The sequence below is a fragment of the Ambystoma mexicanum genome, chromosome 7p (genome assembly GCF_040938575.1).
Source record: "Ambystoma mexicanum isolate Mex_15411 chromosome 7p, UKY_AmexF1_1, whole genome shotgun sequence".
Classification (NCBI taxonomy): domain Eukaryota; kingdom Metazoa; phylum Chordata; class Amphibia; order Caudata; family Ambystomatidae; genus Ambystoma; species Ambystoma mexicanum.
Window position 1 is genome coordinate 138,200,000 of NC_090939.1, and position 15,874 is coordinate 138,215,873.

Below are 15,874 nucleotides of genomic sequence, written 5' to 3' on the forward strand. Positions count from 1 at the left end.
AGCACGTGCTATGGAAATAGATGATACAGAGGTTGAAGTAAGATAAAGAAAAAAGTACATGTGGGCAGAGGAAGGAAAAGGGGTTGAAATACGGGGGCAGAGAAAAAGGAGAACTTCGAGGAAAGAAAGGAAAGAGGGAATTTTGTCATTTAGGGAGGCTGGGTTTCATCTCTTCAAGTGACATTGCTGGAATCTTGGTGGCTAGTCTTTGGTGATTGAATATTTTATGGATCATCTGAGAACAAATAATAAAAAGACAATGGGCTTCGTTCTGACCCTGCTGGTCGGGAAACAAGGGTGCCAGTAAGCTTACCGGCACTGTTGTTTCCGGACCGGAATATTACAATTCTGCCTGCCGGAGTGGCCGTGCCCGACAAGTTGCCGGTAGGCAGACCCGTCACGGAAGCACCGGCACTGTTAACCACAGTGCCAGTACTTCTGTGTCCCCATTCCCATACAGTCCTATGGGACTCTAGGCGAATGGGGAACAACATTTTATCAGCTACTGATGTTCCGGGCTGCCAGGGTTGTAATCTCTCAGTGGCACCGGGAAGTCAGGCTACAGTAAATATTTATGGGTCCGGCGGTAATCCGCCAGTAGCAGCCACCTGGCTAACGCCAGACCCGCAATGAACACCAATGGGCCTTATTCTGACCCTGCTGGTCTGGAAACAAGGGTGCCGGTAAGCTTACTTGCCATAAGCGAAAAATATATGTTTATTTTCACTTGTCTTAAAACATGATTCCTGCCTTTTTGGGCCTTTGAGTACAATAAGATGGCATAAATGGGACATCTTAAACAGTACTTGTTCATAGAAAGGTATTTATTTTCTAGCACTTAGAAATCCTAACTGAGAAGGAGCACCCTTCAAATGTAGCACACCATGAACTAAATGCACTAAAACCTTAATGAGGTTAAATAAAAGATCTGATTTCATTCTTATTTGATATCTGCTAAAATGCCATGTTCAACTAGCCCAGTGGTCTGCAAATGTTGGATCTCCTGGTGTTTTGAACTACAACTCCCATCAGCCCTAAAACACGACCGAGAACTGTGAGGGGTCATTGAAGTTGTAGCCAAAAAGCATCTTGAGGTCAACTGGCAGACCACTGTGCTAGATCATGGGTTATTATGGAGAGAGTTTCCTGCAAAATGTGAATACAAAAAAAATCTAATTTTGTATAAACACAACGCAGCAGGCCATAGAGCTTCTTACATAGTCTCCTAAATGTATCCCTCTCCTACCCTTTTCTCAGGCCACTGAGGAAGCTGATGTAACAGAGGAAAGCGGGTTGCCTCCAGTGACTGAGGGAGAAGTGGTGAGTACGGGCGCTGTTCTTATACATAGAGATGTTAAATGCTTTGAGGAATAACATTAAATCTACCCTTGTATTTGCCATGCCACCAGATCAAAGCACTGTTCCTCAGTGCTCCAAGACCTTGCTTGACCTCACTGAAGCACGTGCAAACCTAAACCGATCTATTCCATTATCTGCTGCTACCTTGCAACAGTTGTCCCATCCTGTACAATATTGACTTACTCACTTACCCAATCTGCTAATGAAGGTCAGCAATAGCCCCATAAGACCACCTTGTTAAGTTGTATCCCCCACATATCATCATTGTAGATTGTACAGTAAGCTGTTGTCACTTACATCAACCTGATTTGGCCAAACCTGTCTTTGTCTTTTCATCAGTGTAAAGGAATGTGCACACCTTTGCATCAGTGTAAAGGTATTGTTTTTAAAGTATTGAGTTTTTATTTACTTAAAAAACGAATCAATGGAAAAGGGGAATAGAAAAATTGAACCCATCTGCATTACACCCAACCCATCCAACATGAAACCCATCTGCTGCTACTGATACAGGGCTTTCCTAGGTACAGCCATTATGCAACGGGTCCACCATTAAACTGCCATCCAAGCGCCCCTTTCCACATGAAGCCTTTCATACGTCTACCACCACCACTGACTCCCCGCCACCAAACCCCCATCGTTTAGGTCATGGCTCAGCCTAACAACTGTAGAATCTTGAGTTGGAGAAAGACTTACATTTGGGCACCAGTCAGCCTCCTGTAAATCGCGACGCAACCAAGCCAACAAATGGCGAACTCCTCAGATTACCAAAGGTAAACTGAAAAAACGACTGACTAAAAAAGGGAATCCCAGGAAATGCCATTTAAACAATGTCACCCAAGCAGATATATACGCTGTACCACTATTATAATAAGGAAAATCACATTACTGTATCAAAGAAATCACTCACAAAAGCACCCTGCAGATAGAACAACCATGTTTCTGACCTAAGGTAGTTAAACAAGATTCAGAGCTGTTACAGCATCAGTGTGGTCAATTACCTGTTTCTCAAAGACAAAATTATAGGAGTAATGATAAATGTGACCAGAAAGAAAACAATCGTCTCAGAATGACACCTGAATACTTCACTGCAAGGAATAAAACCACCTTCTGTGATTTCCGTCCACTGCCCAGTGAGGGGAGGAAGAGGATTTAATTTTGCCGGTGGCTGTGTGCACTTTGTGAGAAGAGTTGGAGATGGAGGTAAATCTCTAGGAGAAAGGACCATGACCCACCTCTTCAAGGAGTCTCTCCTCCTCAACACCTAGGCCATCACGTCGCTCCCCAGAACGCCACCTGACTTGGTACAGATGTATCCTACCCCCCACTGTATATCTGTTCAGTTCTTACCTCTGAAAAGCACTCTGTGATGCATACACACTTGTATACCTCTGTAAAGGGGCTCCGTTATGGATTTGTACTGTTGTATACCTCTGTAAAGCGCTCTGCTATGCATCCGTACTGTTGTATACCTCTGTAAAGCGCTCTGCTATGCATCCGTACTGTTGTATATCCCTGTAAAGCGCTCCGGTATGCATCTGTATTGGTGTATACCTCTGTAAAGCGCTTTGTTGCTTCTCGAAGCCAGGTCCATGCTCAATAAATACCATAATAATGATCATGGATTCTGGCCACTGCCCCAATTGCCTGACATTGCCTATCTCTGCCCTGATGGGCAAAGGCCACAGCTGGTCACAGCACACAACGCCTAAGAAGACAGATGTAGGCTTGGGGCTGCTTGCAGCATGCCAGCCAGCATACTGAGGAAGGTGAAATGGGCGCCTCATATTTCAAGCAGCTCTTATTGGTCAGCTTGTTCTAACACTTAACATGTAATGAGTGGGGTATACAGAGTGCCCCTTCCCTAATCTTTACAAATCATTGATGTGCATGGGGCACAATGTATCTATGCGAGAGAGAGAAAGAGAGAAAAAGAGAGAGAGAGAGGGATTGACAGAGGTAATTTGAGAGAGTGCAATGGGACCCGTGTGCAAGAGGCTAGTGGTAGGAGTATATGGAGGACACCAGATTGTTTTGTCTTTAAGCCCTCCTTGTCTTCCCCTGACTAACCAACACTTCTCTAAGACAAACTACCACCTTACACTAATCACAGAAGTCGCCCACAGATGCCCACCCGAGTCCTACTTCATGAACAATAATTGGCCTACGACTAAGCTCTGCTCTTTGCGCCTATTACACTCCCCCTCACATCAGCGGCTGGCAAGACCCAAAGCGCTGCAGTCTATCAGATCCTGGGCTCTCCTTCAAATGAAATGCACCCAAGTGTTTCTCCTCAACCTAGAGAAGGTAGATTGGCACTCAGGACACTTGATATTACTGGTTCACTGCATCCATATAGTAAGCACACATGTAAATGATCTGCCGTTCATGCCCTAATGCTAACCCGTTAGCTATTAGGGGAGATGGTAACCTTTCAGTAAAAAAGTTACATGCAGCAGAATAAATTTGCATATGGAAATCATCATAACAGCAGCTATTGCACACTTTTCTTTAACAGCCGATTGGCCAAATTTGAATTGCCGACAGCTCCTACCTCTGCATTTAACAAATGCAGAAATAAAGGAATTTGCAAAGGCCCACAAAACCACTTAATCTGACTTTTCAGCTGTACTCCTAAAACTTGGGCAGAGAGAAGGCCCTTTCCATTGAACTATTATACAATTTCTTTAGGCTTCTTCTCTGTCTTTTCTATTCTATTCTCGAGAAAAGTTAAATTGAATGTGTTTAGTCTGGTTCCTGAAAACACCATGAAGATAATACGATGAATTTAGCCTCGAACTAATGGTGTCCTGACTGGGTGATTCCGCTAAGTCCCGTTCCTCCCCACTCTCCTCACCTGATTCAAAATCCTCCAGTTGTAGTTGTCGGTGAGATAGATAATCCTTCTCCTTTTTATGTAGGACGTATCTGTCTCGAGAGGAAGCCACAGTGAACGCTAAAGTATAGCAAACCTGGGGCCCCCTTCCCGAGTCCAGACAAAGCGAAGGGAAAAAGCCAATTAAGGCAGAAAAAACCCTTCAAGGAGTGTGGCGGCTGGAGGGGATCCGGAGCCAGGAGTGGTAATGACGTTCTTGTGGCAGGAAGCTGCTGAAAACAGGTGAAGACGGAGCTCCAACGTAGAGAAGAACCCGGAGAGGAAGGAAGGCACCGGAGAACCAGCCGGGGGAGACAATCCAACCGTAAACCAGGGCCGCAGATAGGAAGTGCAGCCGAAGGTAAGGCAGAAAGGGCGGAATGGACGCGGAGGACGGCAATCCGAGAGAGAGAAACCAAAACAAGAGGGTAGGGAGAGGAGGAAAGGCAGGAAAGTAGAGAGGCGGAAAGGCAGTCCAAGGCAGGCGGACCGAAGGTAGAGAGAAGAGACCGAAGCGGTCGAGGCTGGAAAACTAGCGTGTTAACCCAAAGGAAGCGAACTAGCGCAATGAAGTGGGGTTGCAACGCGGCGATCGCTGGGAGAGAAGGAAAGAAATACTCGCCAGCGGCGCCATGTTGAAAAACCACTAGACCGCAGGGTGCGTAACAGAAAACGACGTAGCGGAACCTCCGCACGTCCTACCAGCGCGTAACCGCCAACGCGGATACAAACGCCAAACAGGACGGCGAGTGACAGTATGCCCCCTCCTAGAGCGTAGGACCCCCGGCTTGAAGGGGAAACGGGCATGAAATTGAGCCAACAACCGAGGGGCATGAATGTTGGAAGCTGGTTCCCACGAGTCCTCCGACCTAGGGTAACCCTTCCAGGACACCAAATACTCCAACCGACCACGGTAGTGGCGGGAGTCGCGTAAAGTAGATACTTCATATTCCATGGAGGAATCCACCTGAGGAAAGGGCTGATCGGGAACAGCTCTCTGGTGGACGTCCGGAATGAAAGGTTTGAGAAGAGAGGCATGGAAGACAGGATGAATGCGGTGGAGGTAAGAAGGTAGTTTAAGTCGAAAGGAAACAGGATTTATTTTGGAAAGTATGGGAAAAGGACCCAAAAAGCGAGGAGAGAGTTTGGAAGGGTGAACCCATCGCGGCAAGAACCTGGTGGACAACCAGACCCTGTCCCCCTCCTTCCATACAGGGCAAGGCCTACGATGTTTGTCCGCTTGGGTTTTGTTGTATTGACGACTCTTTTCCAAACATCTTTTGGCAGTGACGTGTGCATCAGAAATAGACTGCAGTACCTCTTCAGCCGTCGGGGAATTGGTGGGCGACGGAATGTAGGGAAGAAGAGATCTTGGGTGTACTCCATAGGTGCAAAAGAAAGGAGAGAGTCCAATGGCTGTATGAAATGAGTTATTATAAGTAAACTCTGCCGTAGGGAGCAAAGATACCCAATTGTCCTGAAGACGATTGCTGTAGCACCTAAGGTACTGTTCCAATGTGGCGTTAAGACGCTCAGTTTGACCGTTGGTCTGAGGGAGGAACCCAGACGACAGAGCACGTTCCATACCAAGAGGAGAACAAAGAGCCTTCCAAAACTTAGAAATGAATTGGCTGCCACGATCCGAGATGATCTTGTCAGGAAGACCATGGAGACGGAAGATATCCTGGGCGAAAACCTCAGCCATCTCGGTAGCGGTGGGAAGACCAGGCAATGGGGAAAAGTGAGCCAATTTAGTCATGGTGTCAACTGTAACCATAATACATGAGCAGGAGTTGGATACAGGAAGTTCTACAATGAAATCCGTAGAAAGCAAGCCCCAAGGGCGAGAGGGTACCTCAGGTTGGGTGAGAAGACCCAAGGGTTTGCCAGTGATGGATTTCGTCATGGCACAAACTGGACAACTGAGTATGTAATCCTCTACATCCTTTTTGAGTTCCGGCCAAAAAAAAGAGCGAGCGATAGATTCTGTAGTATTAAGCTTCCCTCGATGACCTGCAGTGAGTGAATCATGACACCAGTTTATGATCTTCAGACGTAGTGGACCGGAAGGTATGTATAAGCGGTGGTGGAGGAATAGCAGACCCTCCCTCTTGCTGTAGGATCTCTCTCCTCTGAGTAGTGGAACAGTCCCTTCCGAAGCAACACCAGCACGAACCTCTTCCAAAAAGGTTTTAGCAACTGTTAAGATCCTATTCCTGTGGAACATCGGCTCTGGGGTATGTCTTTTTTCTTCGCCTATGAGACCCTTCCGAGAGAGAGCATCCGCAAGAGTATTGCTTGAACCAGGCAAGTAGGTAATTTGCAGATCGTATTGAGCAAAGAAATATGCCCAGCGAGCCTGCCTGGAGTTGACACATTCCATATTCTGAAGGACCTTGAGATTCTTATGGTCCGTTCTGATGATAACGGTCTGCCTTGCTCCCATCAATAGATGCCGCCAGGTCTCACAAGCTTGTTTTATAGCCAGCAATTCTTTTTCCAGTACGGAGTAGTTGAGTTGGCTGGGATTCAACGTCTTGGATAGGTAGCAAATGGGGTGCTCTCGTTCCTCGAAAACTTGGAGCAGCACCGCTCCAATGGCCATGGCCGAGGCATCAGTTTCGACGAGGAACTGTCTATTCTGGTCGGGATGGCGCAAAATGGGAGCAGTACAAAAGAGGTTCTTGAGATTGTGAAAGCTCAGTTCTGCTTCCGAAGTCCAGCTAAAGGGATTGTTGGTCTTCTTGAGTAAAGAAGTAATAGGGAGAACAACTTCAGAAAAGTTTGAGATGAATGAACGATAGAAATTAGAGAGCCCTAGAAACCTTTGGACCTCCTTGGTCGAAGTGGGAGAAGGCCAGTCCAGAATAGCTGATACTTTGCTGGAATCCATGGCGATGCCTCTTTCAGAAAGGTGATACCCTAAATAGGGCACTGAGGTAGCCGCAAAAATACATTTCTCTGGTTTGACAAGAAGTTGGTTGTCTTTAAGTCTTCCCAGAACACTTTGTACATGAATTTTGTGATCCTCTAGAGTGCCGGAAAATATCAGAATGTCGTCCAGGTATATGATCATGGAGACAGACAATAAGTCTGAAAACATCCGATCCATAAACCGTTGAAAAACAGCAGGAGCATTAACCAAACCAAAAGGCATGACGCGGTACTCGAATAAGCCAAAAGGAGTACGAAAAGCGGTCTTCCATTCGTCTCCTTTGGCGATGCGTAACAGATGATAAGCGTTTCTGAGGTCTAATTTAGTGAACCAACGTGCACCTTGAACAGCTTCGATGATCTCATGAATTAAAGGCATAGGATACCGATCCCGGATGGTAACTTTGTTGAGACCCCGGTAATCGATACAAGGACGCAAGTCAGTAGAGTCCCTCTTTTTAACAAAGAACAAAGAAGCTCCGGCAGGAGATTTGGAAGATTGAATGAGCCCATTCTGAACATTGGCATCAAGATAATCTCTTAGAACCTGTCTTTCTGCTTGAGTTAAAGAGAACATCCTACAGAAGGGAACCAATGCATTTGGTTCTAAGTCTATGGTACAATCTTCTGGTCTATGGGGAGGTAAAGTAGCTGGTTTTTTCTCGACAAACACCTCCAAGTAGGGGGAACAGTACAGGGGTAGAGCATGAACCCCAGACAGCTGTGTGGTAGACCCCGTAACAACCTGAGGAAGACCGTCGTCAGAAAAACAGTTGAGTTTGCAATAGGAGGAACAAAACCGTAGTTGGTTATCCGCCCAATTGACATGGGGATTATGCTTCCTGAGCCATGTGATGCCAAGAATAACCGGAAAATGGGCAGCTCGAATAATGTCGAACCGGATAGTCTCGGTATGTTGGAATATGGTCACCGATAGATCTTCAGTGGTGTGAGTTATGGGTCCTGAAGAAAGAGGAGAACCATCGACCCCTTCAACTTTTTGATCTTCTTTACGAGGTAAGGTGCGAAGACCCATTCTTTTTGTCCAGATGACGTCGACAAAATTTCCGGCGGCCCCGCAGTCCAGAAGCGCGAGGCACTCAACCGCTCTGCCGTTGAACTTGATAGTAACGGGTAGAACCATAAGCCTGGAATCCTCGGGGATGTAAGGAGCCGAAATTGAGAGAGAAACATAGGGACTGGTGAATGAGTCCGAAGCCCCTCGGAACCAGGTCCCTACTGGCGCCGAGGGAAACCGTTTCCCTGACGTTTCTGAGGAAGAACAGAACATTCCTTTAGGAGATGTTGATCCGACCCACAATAGGCACATAGACCTTTTTCCTTCCTTCTTCTTCTTTCTGCAGTAGAAAGAGGTCCTCTTGTAGATCCAATCTGCATGGGTTCATCTGAGGTGTGGGAAGGAGAGGAGGAGATAGAGGACGGGGCGGAACCAGATATATGATCAGTAGTTCGTTGTTTACGGCGTTCTGACCGTCGCTCCTGCAGTCTATATTCAATCTGTAAGGCTGCGGAAAGCAAATCAGAAAAAGAAGGTTGTCTGGAAGACCTGGCGAGTTCGTCTTTGATTTCTTCCTTGAGGCCTCGCCGGAATATGGCAAATTGTGCCTGTTCAGACCACCCAGCACCCGAAGCCAATCTCTTGAATTCAGAAATGTACGATAGGACATCCGATGACCCTTGACGGATATCCAGCAGGTCTTCGCAGGCAGTGTAGGTCAGTTCGGGTCTCTCAAAGGTTTGCTGCAACAGGGTCTGAAAACCCGCAAAATCATGTAAGATGGGATTAGATCCGGTAACCAGCGGAGTAGCCCATGCCAGGGCATTGCCGATCATGTTAGATATCATGAATCCGATTTTAGTCTGGTCGGTAGCAAAAAGCCGGGGCCTGAAAGTAAAATATACTAAACAGGCCTCCAAAAATTCTTTTACTTTTTTAGGAGTTCCATCGAACTTCCCAGCCGAAAGAGCCATAACGGGGAGTTCTGGGGATTGAGGTTCACGGGCAGTAATCATCTGTTTCAAGACCACATTCTCTGCCTTCACATTTTGTAACTCTTGGGATAATCCCTGGATAGCCTTCCACAGTTCTTGTATTTGATCTTCTGCCGACATTTCTTCTGGGTGGCGTTGCAATCTGTCCTGACTGGGTGATTCCGCTAAGTCCCGTTCCTCCCCACTCTCCTCACCTGATTCAAAATCCTCCAGTTGTAGTTGTCGGTGAGATAGATAATCCTTCTCCTTTTTATGTAGGACGTATCTGTCTCGAGAGGAAGCCACAGTGAACGCTAAAGTATAGCAAACCTGGGGCCCCCTTCCCGAGTCCAGACAAAGCGAAGGGAAAAAGCCAATTAAGGCAGAAAAAACCCTTCAAGGAGTGTGGCGGCTGGAGGGGATCCGGAGCCAGGAGTGGTAATGACGTTCTTGTGGCAGGAAGCTGCTGAAAACAGGTGAAGACGGAGCTCCAACGTAGAGAAGAACCCGGAGAGGAAGGAAGGCACCGGAGAACCAGCCGGGGGAGACAATCCAACCGTAAACCAGGGCCGCAGATAGGAAGTGCAGCCGAAGGTAAGGCAGAAAGGGCGGAATGGACGCGGAGGACGGCAATCCGAGAGAGAGAAACCAAAACAAGAGGGTAGGGAGAGGAGGAAAGGCAGGAAAGTAGAGAGGCGGAAAGGCAGTCCAAGGCAGGCGGACCGAAGGTAGAGAGAAGAGACCGAAGCGGTCGAGGCTGGAAAACTAGCGTGTTAACCCAAAGGAAGCGAACTAGCGCAATGAAGTGGGGTTGCAACGCGGCGATCGCTGGGAGAGAAGGAAAGAAATACTCGCCAGCGGCGCCATGTTGAAAAACCACTAGACCGCAGGGTGCGTAACAGAAAACGACGTAGCGGAACCTCCGCACGTCCTACCAGCGCGTAACCGCCAACGCGGATACAAACGCCAAACAGGACGGCGAGTGACAAATGGGCCCTTCCGAGAAATCCACATAGAGTCTGTAGATATGATACAGAGGTGCAGTCATTTTCTGTATCACACCCGGGTTAGAGGTCCCCAACCAGATGAACTTGTAATGCATTAGGATTGTTGTAGATGAATAAGTATCTATGTGCTGATGTCATGACCTATGGAAAGAACCCAACGAGGTTGGACTTGTAAATATTTCTAATGTAAATGAATGTTGAAGGGGATAGTGGTTAGATGATGTGCCCAATAAGGGTGTGGGAACTTAGGGGCATTTGATTTCTTTGTTTTGGGTTAGCCAATCATAACTGGGGGGATGACCTTGTTATGTTGGAGTGTGCTAAATGTTTCAAACATGTATATAGGATGCAGCCTTTGTGTTGTTCGAGGAGAATCGGGTTAGTTCAGGCTCTAAGGAGCCATCTATCCCCTCCCAACCATTTGTATATAATATGCATACTTTACTGACAAAGCGTGCACTCACTTCTTGAGAGCTGGTTTTATTTAGAAAGAGAGAGATCAGAGGGTCCACCCCGACACTGTCATGGGACAATTAGATAGAAGCGTTTTCTTCAAGGCTAGACCATCTTGTCAAGAATGGAAGTGGAGCTATTTCTACATTATTTTCAGATTAATTCAAAACCTTACACATGCAGAATAGACTGATATCCAGTAATGAAGTGGATACATATTTAGAGGGTCTGCATATCAACATGTGTAAAGGAAAGCTCAAATCTTTAGAGCCTGATTGAAAAAAGTAAAATGAAAGCAGTCACATGAAAGTTAAAAATATTTAATGGGACAGGCAAGATGGATTCGGACTCAAATTTACAAAGGGCACAAATAACCTCTGACCCAGACCTAAATTATGTGTATTATGCAACATATGAAGGTCATGCATTTGCTTTTGGCATTGAATAATTTGGCAGAGATGGACCGAGGTTTCACTGCATGCATGCAAGGATTCCCCCTATTTCTTTGCACACCTGTTACTATAGGCATGCTTTAGCTCCACATTCATCATCATAAGGCTTTATTTCGGTTAACGTTGAACCGTAAAAGCAAAGTGCATTAAATATATATCCATGTTTATTACAAAAAGTGTGTACGAACTTGAAGATTGAAAAACACAGTAAACAAGGAAACATTTAACACCAGAGAATAATCTTCATTCATAGATTCACTTAAACAGCCAATGGACATAGCAGATTAAACCTTTAAAAATCATACAATTGCCTAAAACGTGCTTTCAACTATTTTATTTCATCATCTCAATCACATCCCAGGAGATATGCAAATTCATTCAAGAGATTGACACAGCAAAATAAAATTTGAATCTGTTATACCACACTTCTTTGACTATGGGCCTCATTAAGACCCTGGCGCTCCCGTAATGAAGGGTGCCGGTACGGGACCGGCACCGTTCATTATGGGATGCCCAATTACGAGGTCTCCTTGCGGGACCAGATGTCCTTAGCGGGTCCGCAAGGGGACCAGGGAGCTAATAACGGGCAAACTTAAACCTTAGCTAGCAGAAAACAGTAAAAAAAACAACAATGCAATTTAAAAACAGAAAAATTAAGATCATAGAAAATATGTCAAAAGGTTATACCAGAAATTATAAACTTCAAGGCCCCCCTTCAATTAGGGGCACCTTCAACTTCAATGTACAGCTCCACTTTGGTTTACTTGACTGCCATTAATTCAAAAAAGTTCTTTCAAGAAGGCCAGCAAAGCTAGATTCAATGAAATTTGTGTGCTCAACATCAGCCTTCCCCACCAAACCTCAGTCGAAATAGTTGTACATTTGCTGATGTGCTTAGCCAGTTATTGGCATGTCCCCCGTCTTTTCAGTTCCTTGTGAATTGATTTAATTGGAATGTACCCAAATGCAATTCTATATACATTCATCTCTTAGTGACGACGCAAAAAGTTAGACCACAGCTAGATAATCTGACCACAGCTAGATCACCTATTTCCAGATTATTGGCCAAATCTAGATGATTTGACCCTTTCCAAATTGTTGGCCAAAGCTAGATCATCGGATCACTGTTATGTTACAGGTAGATTATTTGACCATTACCATACTATCAAATCTCAGAATGATCCTTTATTGAATTCCCTTAACATCTGAATATGAACATTTAATGATATTCAAGAACAAGACATGGTTATTCATTAAGTACTGTGTGTTCATTATTTTGTATAATTATTTAATCCGTGTTGCTGGGATTTTTCCTTTATCCTGTGTTTACATTTTCAGAAAATATACATTTGTATGAGTACTTAAGAAATGTGTCTGTGCAATATGTATTCCTATTGACTCGGGTCTAGTTTTCTTCATTCTGTCTTATCCTTTCTTCCATTGAATGTTTTTTTGTTTTTGAATCCTGTGTTATGAAATTATGAAAAAAGTATTTTAATGTGTATGGTATCTTTGCAATAAATGATAGGTAATATCTACCAACAAAGGCAATATATTTGCTCACATTTTAGTTTTGTTAATCAAATAAATGAAACAATTAATTGTACGTTATATTTGCCTTGTCTGCACTTATTAGCAACCTGTTGCCTGCACTTCCTTATTTACTTGCACTGACCCACCTGCTCACTGCACTTTTTGACTACCTGCACTTCTCCCTCCCCCCATATAACTTCTCCTCTTCCACTTCCCCGCACTTGCTCGATCTGAATGACACAAGGCCTAGTAAGATTGTTGTTTTGTCCTCCCTCTGTTTCCTCCTCCTTGTCTTTTCGCGCCTAAAACACTTGTGTACAGGCATGTTATAAATGCCATATCATACCATATCATACCATACCAGTATCTACCTCTTCTGTCCCTTCCCCCTCTGCACGGCACTGGCTTCTCCCTTCATCTCTAAAACTCAGGACATCCTGTCCTCACTCTCCTCCAATCCCCCCCCCCTATTCCCTGCTCGACCTCTGGCCCTTCTTCAGCCAACTCCCCTCTCTCCTTCTCTGCCTTTCATCTTTTCTCTGCAGACGAGGTTTCTAGACAAGTCCGATCTATGAAAGTCTTGTTGAAACAGGTTCACCCCTGTTCCTCCAAAACTATCAAGGACCACATCGACTCCCTTGCTCCTGCCCTGGCTGATTTCTGCAATTACTCCTTTCCCACTGGAGTCTTCCCATCCACCCGAAGCACTCCCCTGTGCACTCTCTTCTTAAGAAACCCTCCGCCGACCCCTCCTGCCCGGCCAACTATCGGCCAATCTCCATCACTCCTTTCCTCCTGGAGAAACTGGCCATCTCCCAGCTTAACCTCCACACTGAATCTGTTGGTTGTCTTCATGACCATCAGTCTGACTTCAGAGCTGCCAGAACCACGGAAACTGCTCTTCTGAACATTCGTGAAGACCTGCTCTCCAGCCTTGACTCTAACACCCCCAGTGTCCGCGTCTTGCTTGATCTCTCTTCTGCCTTTGACACTGTCAAACATGCCATCCTGCTCAACCGTATCCGTGATAACCTGGGTATCACTGGTCAGGCTCTGGCTTGGCTGACTTCTTTCCTCTCTGACCGACCCTCCCAGCGGAGAGCTCAAGAATGGAGATATTTAGGAAGAGAGAGTTGAAGGTATTGAGGCCCCAGGACCCAGAAGGCCTTGTGGATGATGCAGAGGGGTTTGAACTTAATCCTCGCAGCCACTGGCAGCCAGTGCAGAGATTTCAGTCCTGGATAGATAAGATCCCTGGGCTTGAGGACAAGGACAAGTCTTCCAGTCCTGTTCTGGATACGTTGCAGAGGTCGGAGAGTAGAAGCAGGCAGATTTAGAAAGAGGCTGTTGCAATAGTCCAGCCTAGAGAGAACCAGAGCTCTGGAGACAGAGATCTTCAGGGGGAAGGTGAGGAAAGGAAGAATACCTCTGAGGAGGTGCAGCTGATTGTTGTGACTTCTTAGAGACGTCAGAGATGTGAGGAGAGAAGGAGAGTGTGGAGTCGAAGATGACCCCCAGGTTCTTAGCCTCACAGGTGGGAGCAGGAAAAGGGCCAAGAGAGGCCGGCCAGAGAGTGGCAGGAAAAGCTGAGTAAGATCTCTGTCTTACTGGCATTCAGACAGAGATCATTGGTGGCACACCACTCCTGGATTGCAGACAGACAATCCGTGATTAGAGAAGGATAAGAGATGGCAGAGAGGAGCCTAAATGTGAGCTGGATGCCATCCGCATAGCACTGAAAGTTGAAGCAGAGAGCAGCAACGCGGTGGGCGAGAGGTGCCAGGTATTGGTTGAACAACCAGTGAGAAACGTTAGAGAGATAGAGGAAGGACCCAAGTTGGACCTGCGAGGGTCAGTCCGAGAAGAAAGAAGTCAGCCAGGCCAGAGCCTGATCAGTGAAACCCAGGTAATCATGGAGCCTGTTGAGCAGGATGGCATGGTTGACCGTGTCAAAGGCAGAAGAGAGATCAACTAAGATGAGGACAGAGAGGAGATTAGCATTGAGGTTAGAGAGCAGGTCTTCCCGGATGTTCAGGAGAACAGTTTCCGTGCTTCTGGATGCTCTGAAGCCAGACTGATGGTCATGGAGACAACCAACAGATTCAGTATGAAGATTACGCTGGGAGATGGCCAGCCTTTCCAGGAGTCTGCCCAGGAAAGGAGTGATGGAGATCGGGCGATAGGTAGCTGGACAGGAGGAGTCAGCTGAGGGGTCTTTGAGCAGAGGGTGCACAAGAGAGTGCTTCAGGGGGGGGAAGGTTCCAGTGGCAAAAGAGTGGTTGCAGAGGTTGGCCAAAGCTGGAGTGAGGGTGTCAATGTGGTCCTTGATGGTTTTGGAAGAACAGGGAAGAACCTGTTTTAACTGGGCTTTCATAGAACGGACTTGTCTAGAAATCTTGTCAGGGTTGAAAAGAGGAATGGCAGAGAAGGGAGAGGGGTCACCGTAGGGGGGCCGGAGGAAGAGGAGAGAGTGGAGGCAGAAGCAGGAGAGGACGAGAGGGCGGACAGGATGTCCTGGATTTTAGAGATGAAACGAGAAGCCAGGGCCGTACCGAAGACCTGGGAGGGGACAGGAGAGGTAGAGACTGTGGCAGGATTGGCCAGCTCCTTGCAGATTGTAAAGAGTTCAGCTGTGTTGTTGGATGCCGCAGAGACGCAGGCTTGGATGTGATCTCTCTTCTTAGTGAGAACAGAGAGTCAGTATTGCCTTTGGAGCAGTCGGCAGGCCAGTTTGTCAGAGGATGTACAAGGTGCCAACCACTTCCTCTCAGCCACCCTACACTTGCGTTTAAGGGTAACGAGGTCTGAGTCGTACCAGGAGTTGCACTTGGCTTTAGGCTTCATGTGGATCCTCATGACAGGGGAAAGTACATCAAGAGTGTCAGAGATAGTAGAGTGGAGCATGAAAAGCGCTGTGTCAGGGTGTGAGTCAGCCAGAGGTGCAGGAGGGGGAGAGAAAGAGGCAGTGAAAGCCTCAACTGAAACACGCTTCATGGGTCAAATGACTGAGAAGGTCATATCCTGCTTGCCCTAGAGGCGGCAGAGCACAGCTTGGGCAGGGCCCAAAGAGAGGTGTGGTATATTTGCCCCAAGTCCCCCAAATTATCCTCAAACCTGCATGAACCTAGGGAGGCCCTGATAGACAAAGGTTTGCATTGACTTCGTACTTTATGGGGTTGCCTTTTTGTATCCATTGAGCCAATCTCAAATTGCACTAGATTGCATTATCAGGGGGAGAGTGCCCATGATTCCATTCAGCTAATGGTATCCTG

At 46.5% G+C, this 15,874-nt stretch overlaps 1 protein-coding gene across 4 annotated transcripts in view; it reads left to right on the forward strand.

The window, feature by feature from the left end:
* Nucleotides 1–15,874, forward strand: part of TEX55 (testis expressed 55) — a 543,889-nt gene that overhangs the window by 71,731 nt on the left and 456,284 nt on the right. For all 4 annotated transcript variants that reach the window (XM_069635919.1, XM_069635920.1, XM_069635922.1 and 1 more), the window contains exon 3: nt 1,258–1,320. In XM_069635919.1, coding sequence (XP_069492020.1) covers nt 1,258–1,320 — 63 coding nt within the window. The remainder of the gene's footprint in view (nt 1–1,257; nt 1,321–15,874) is intronic.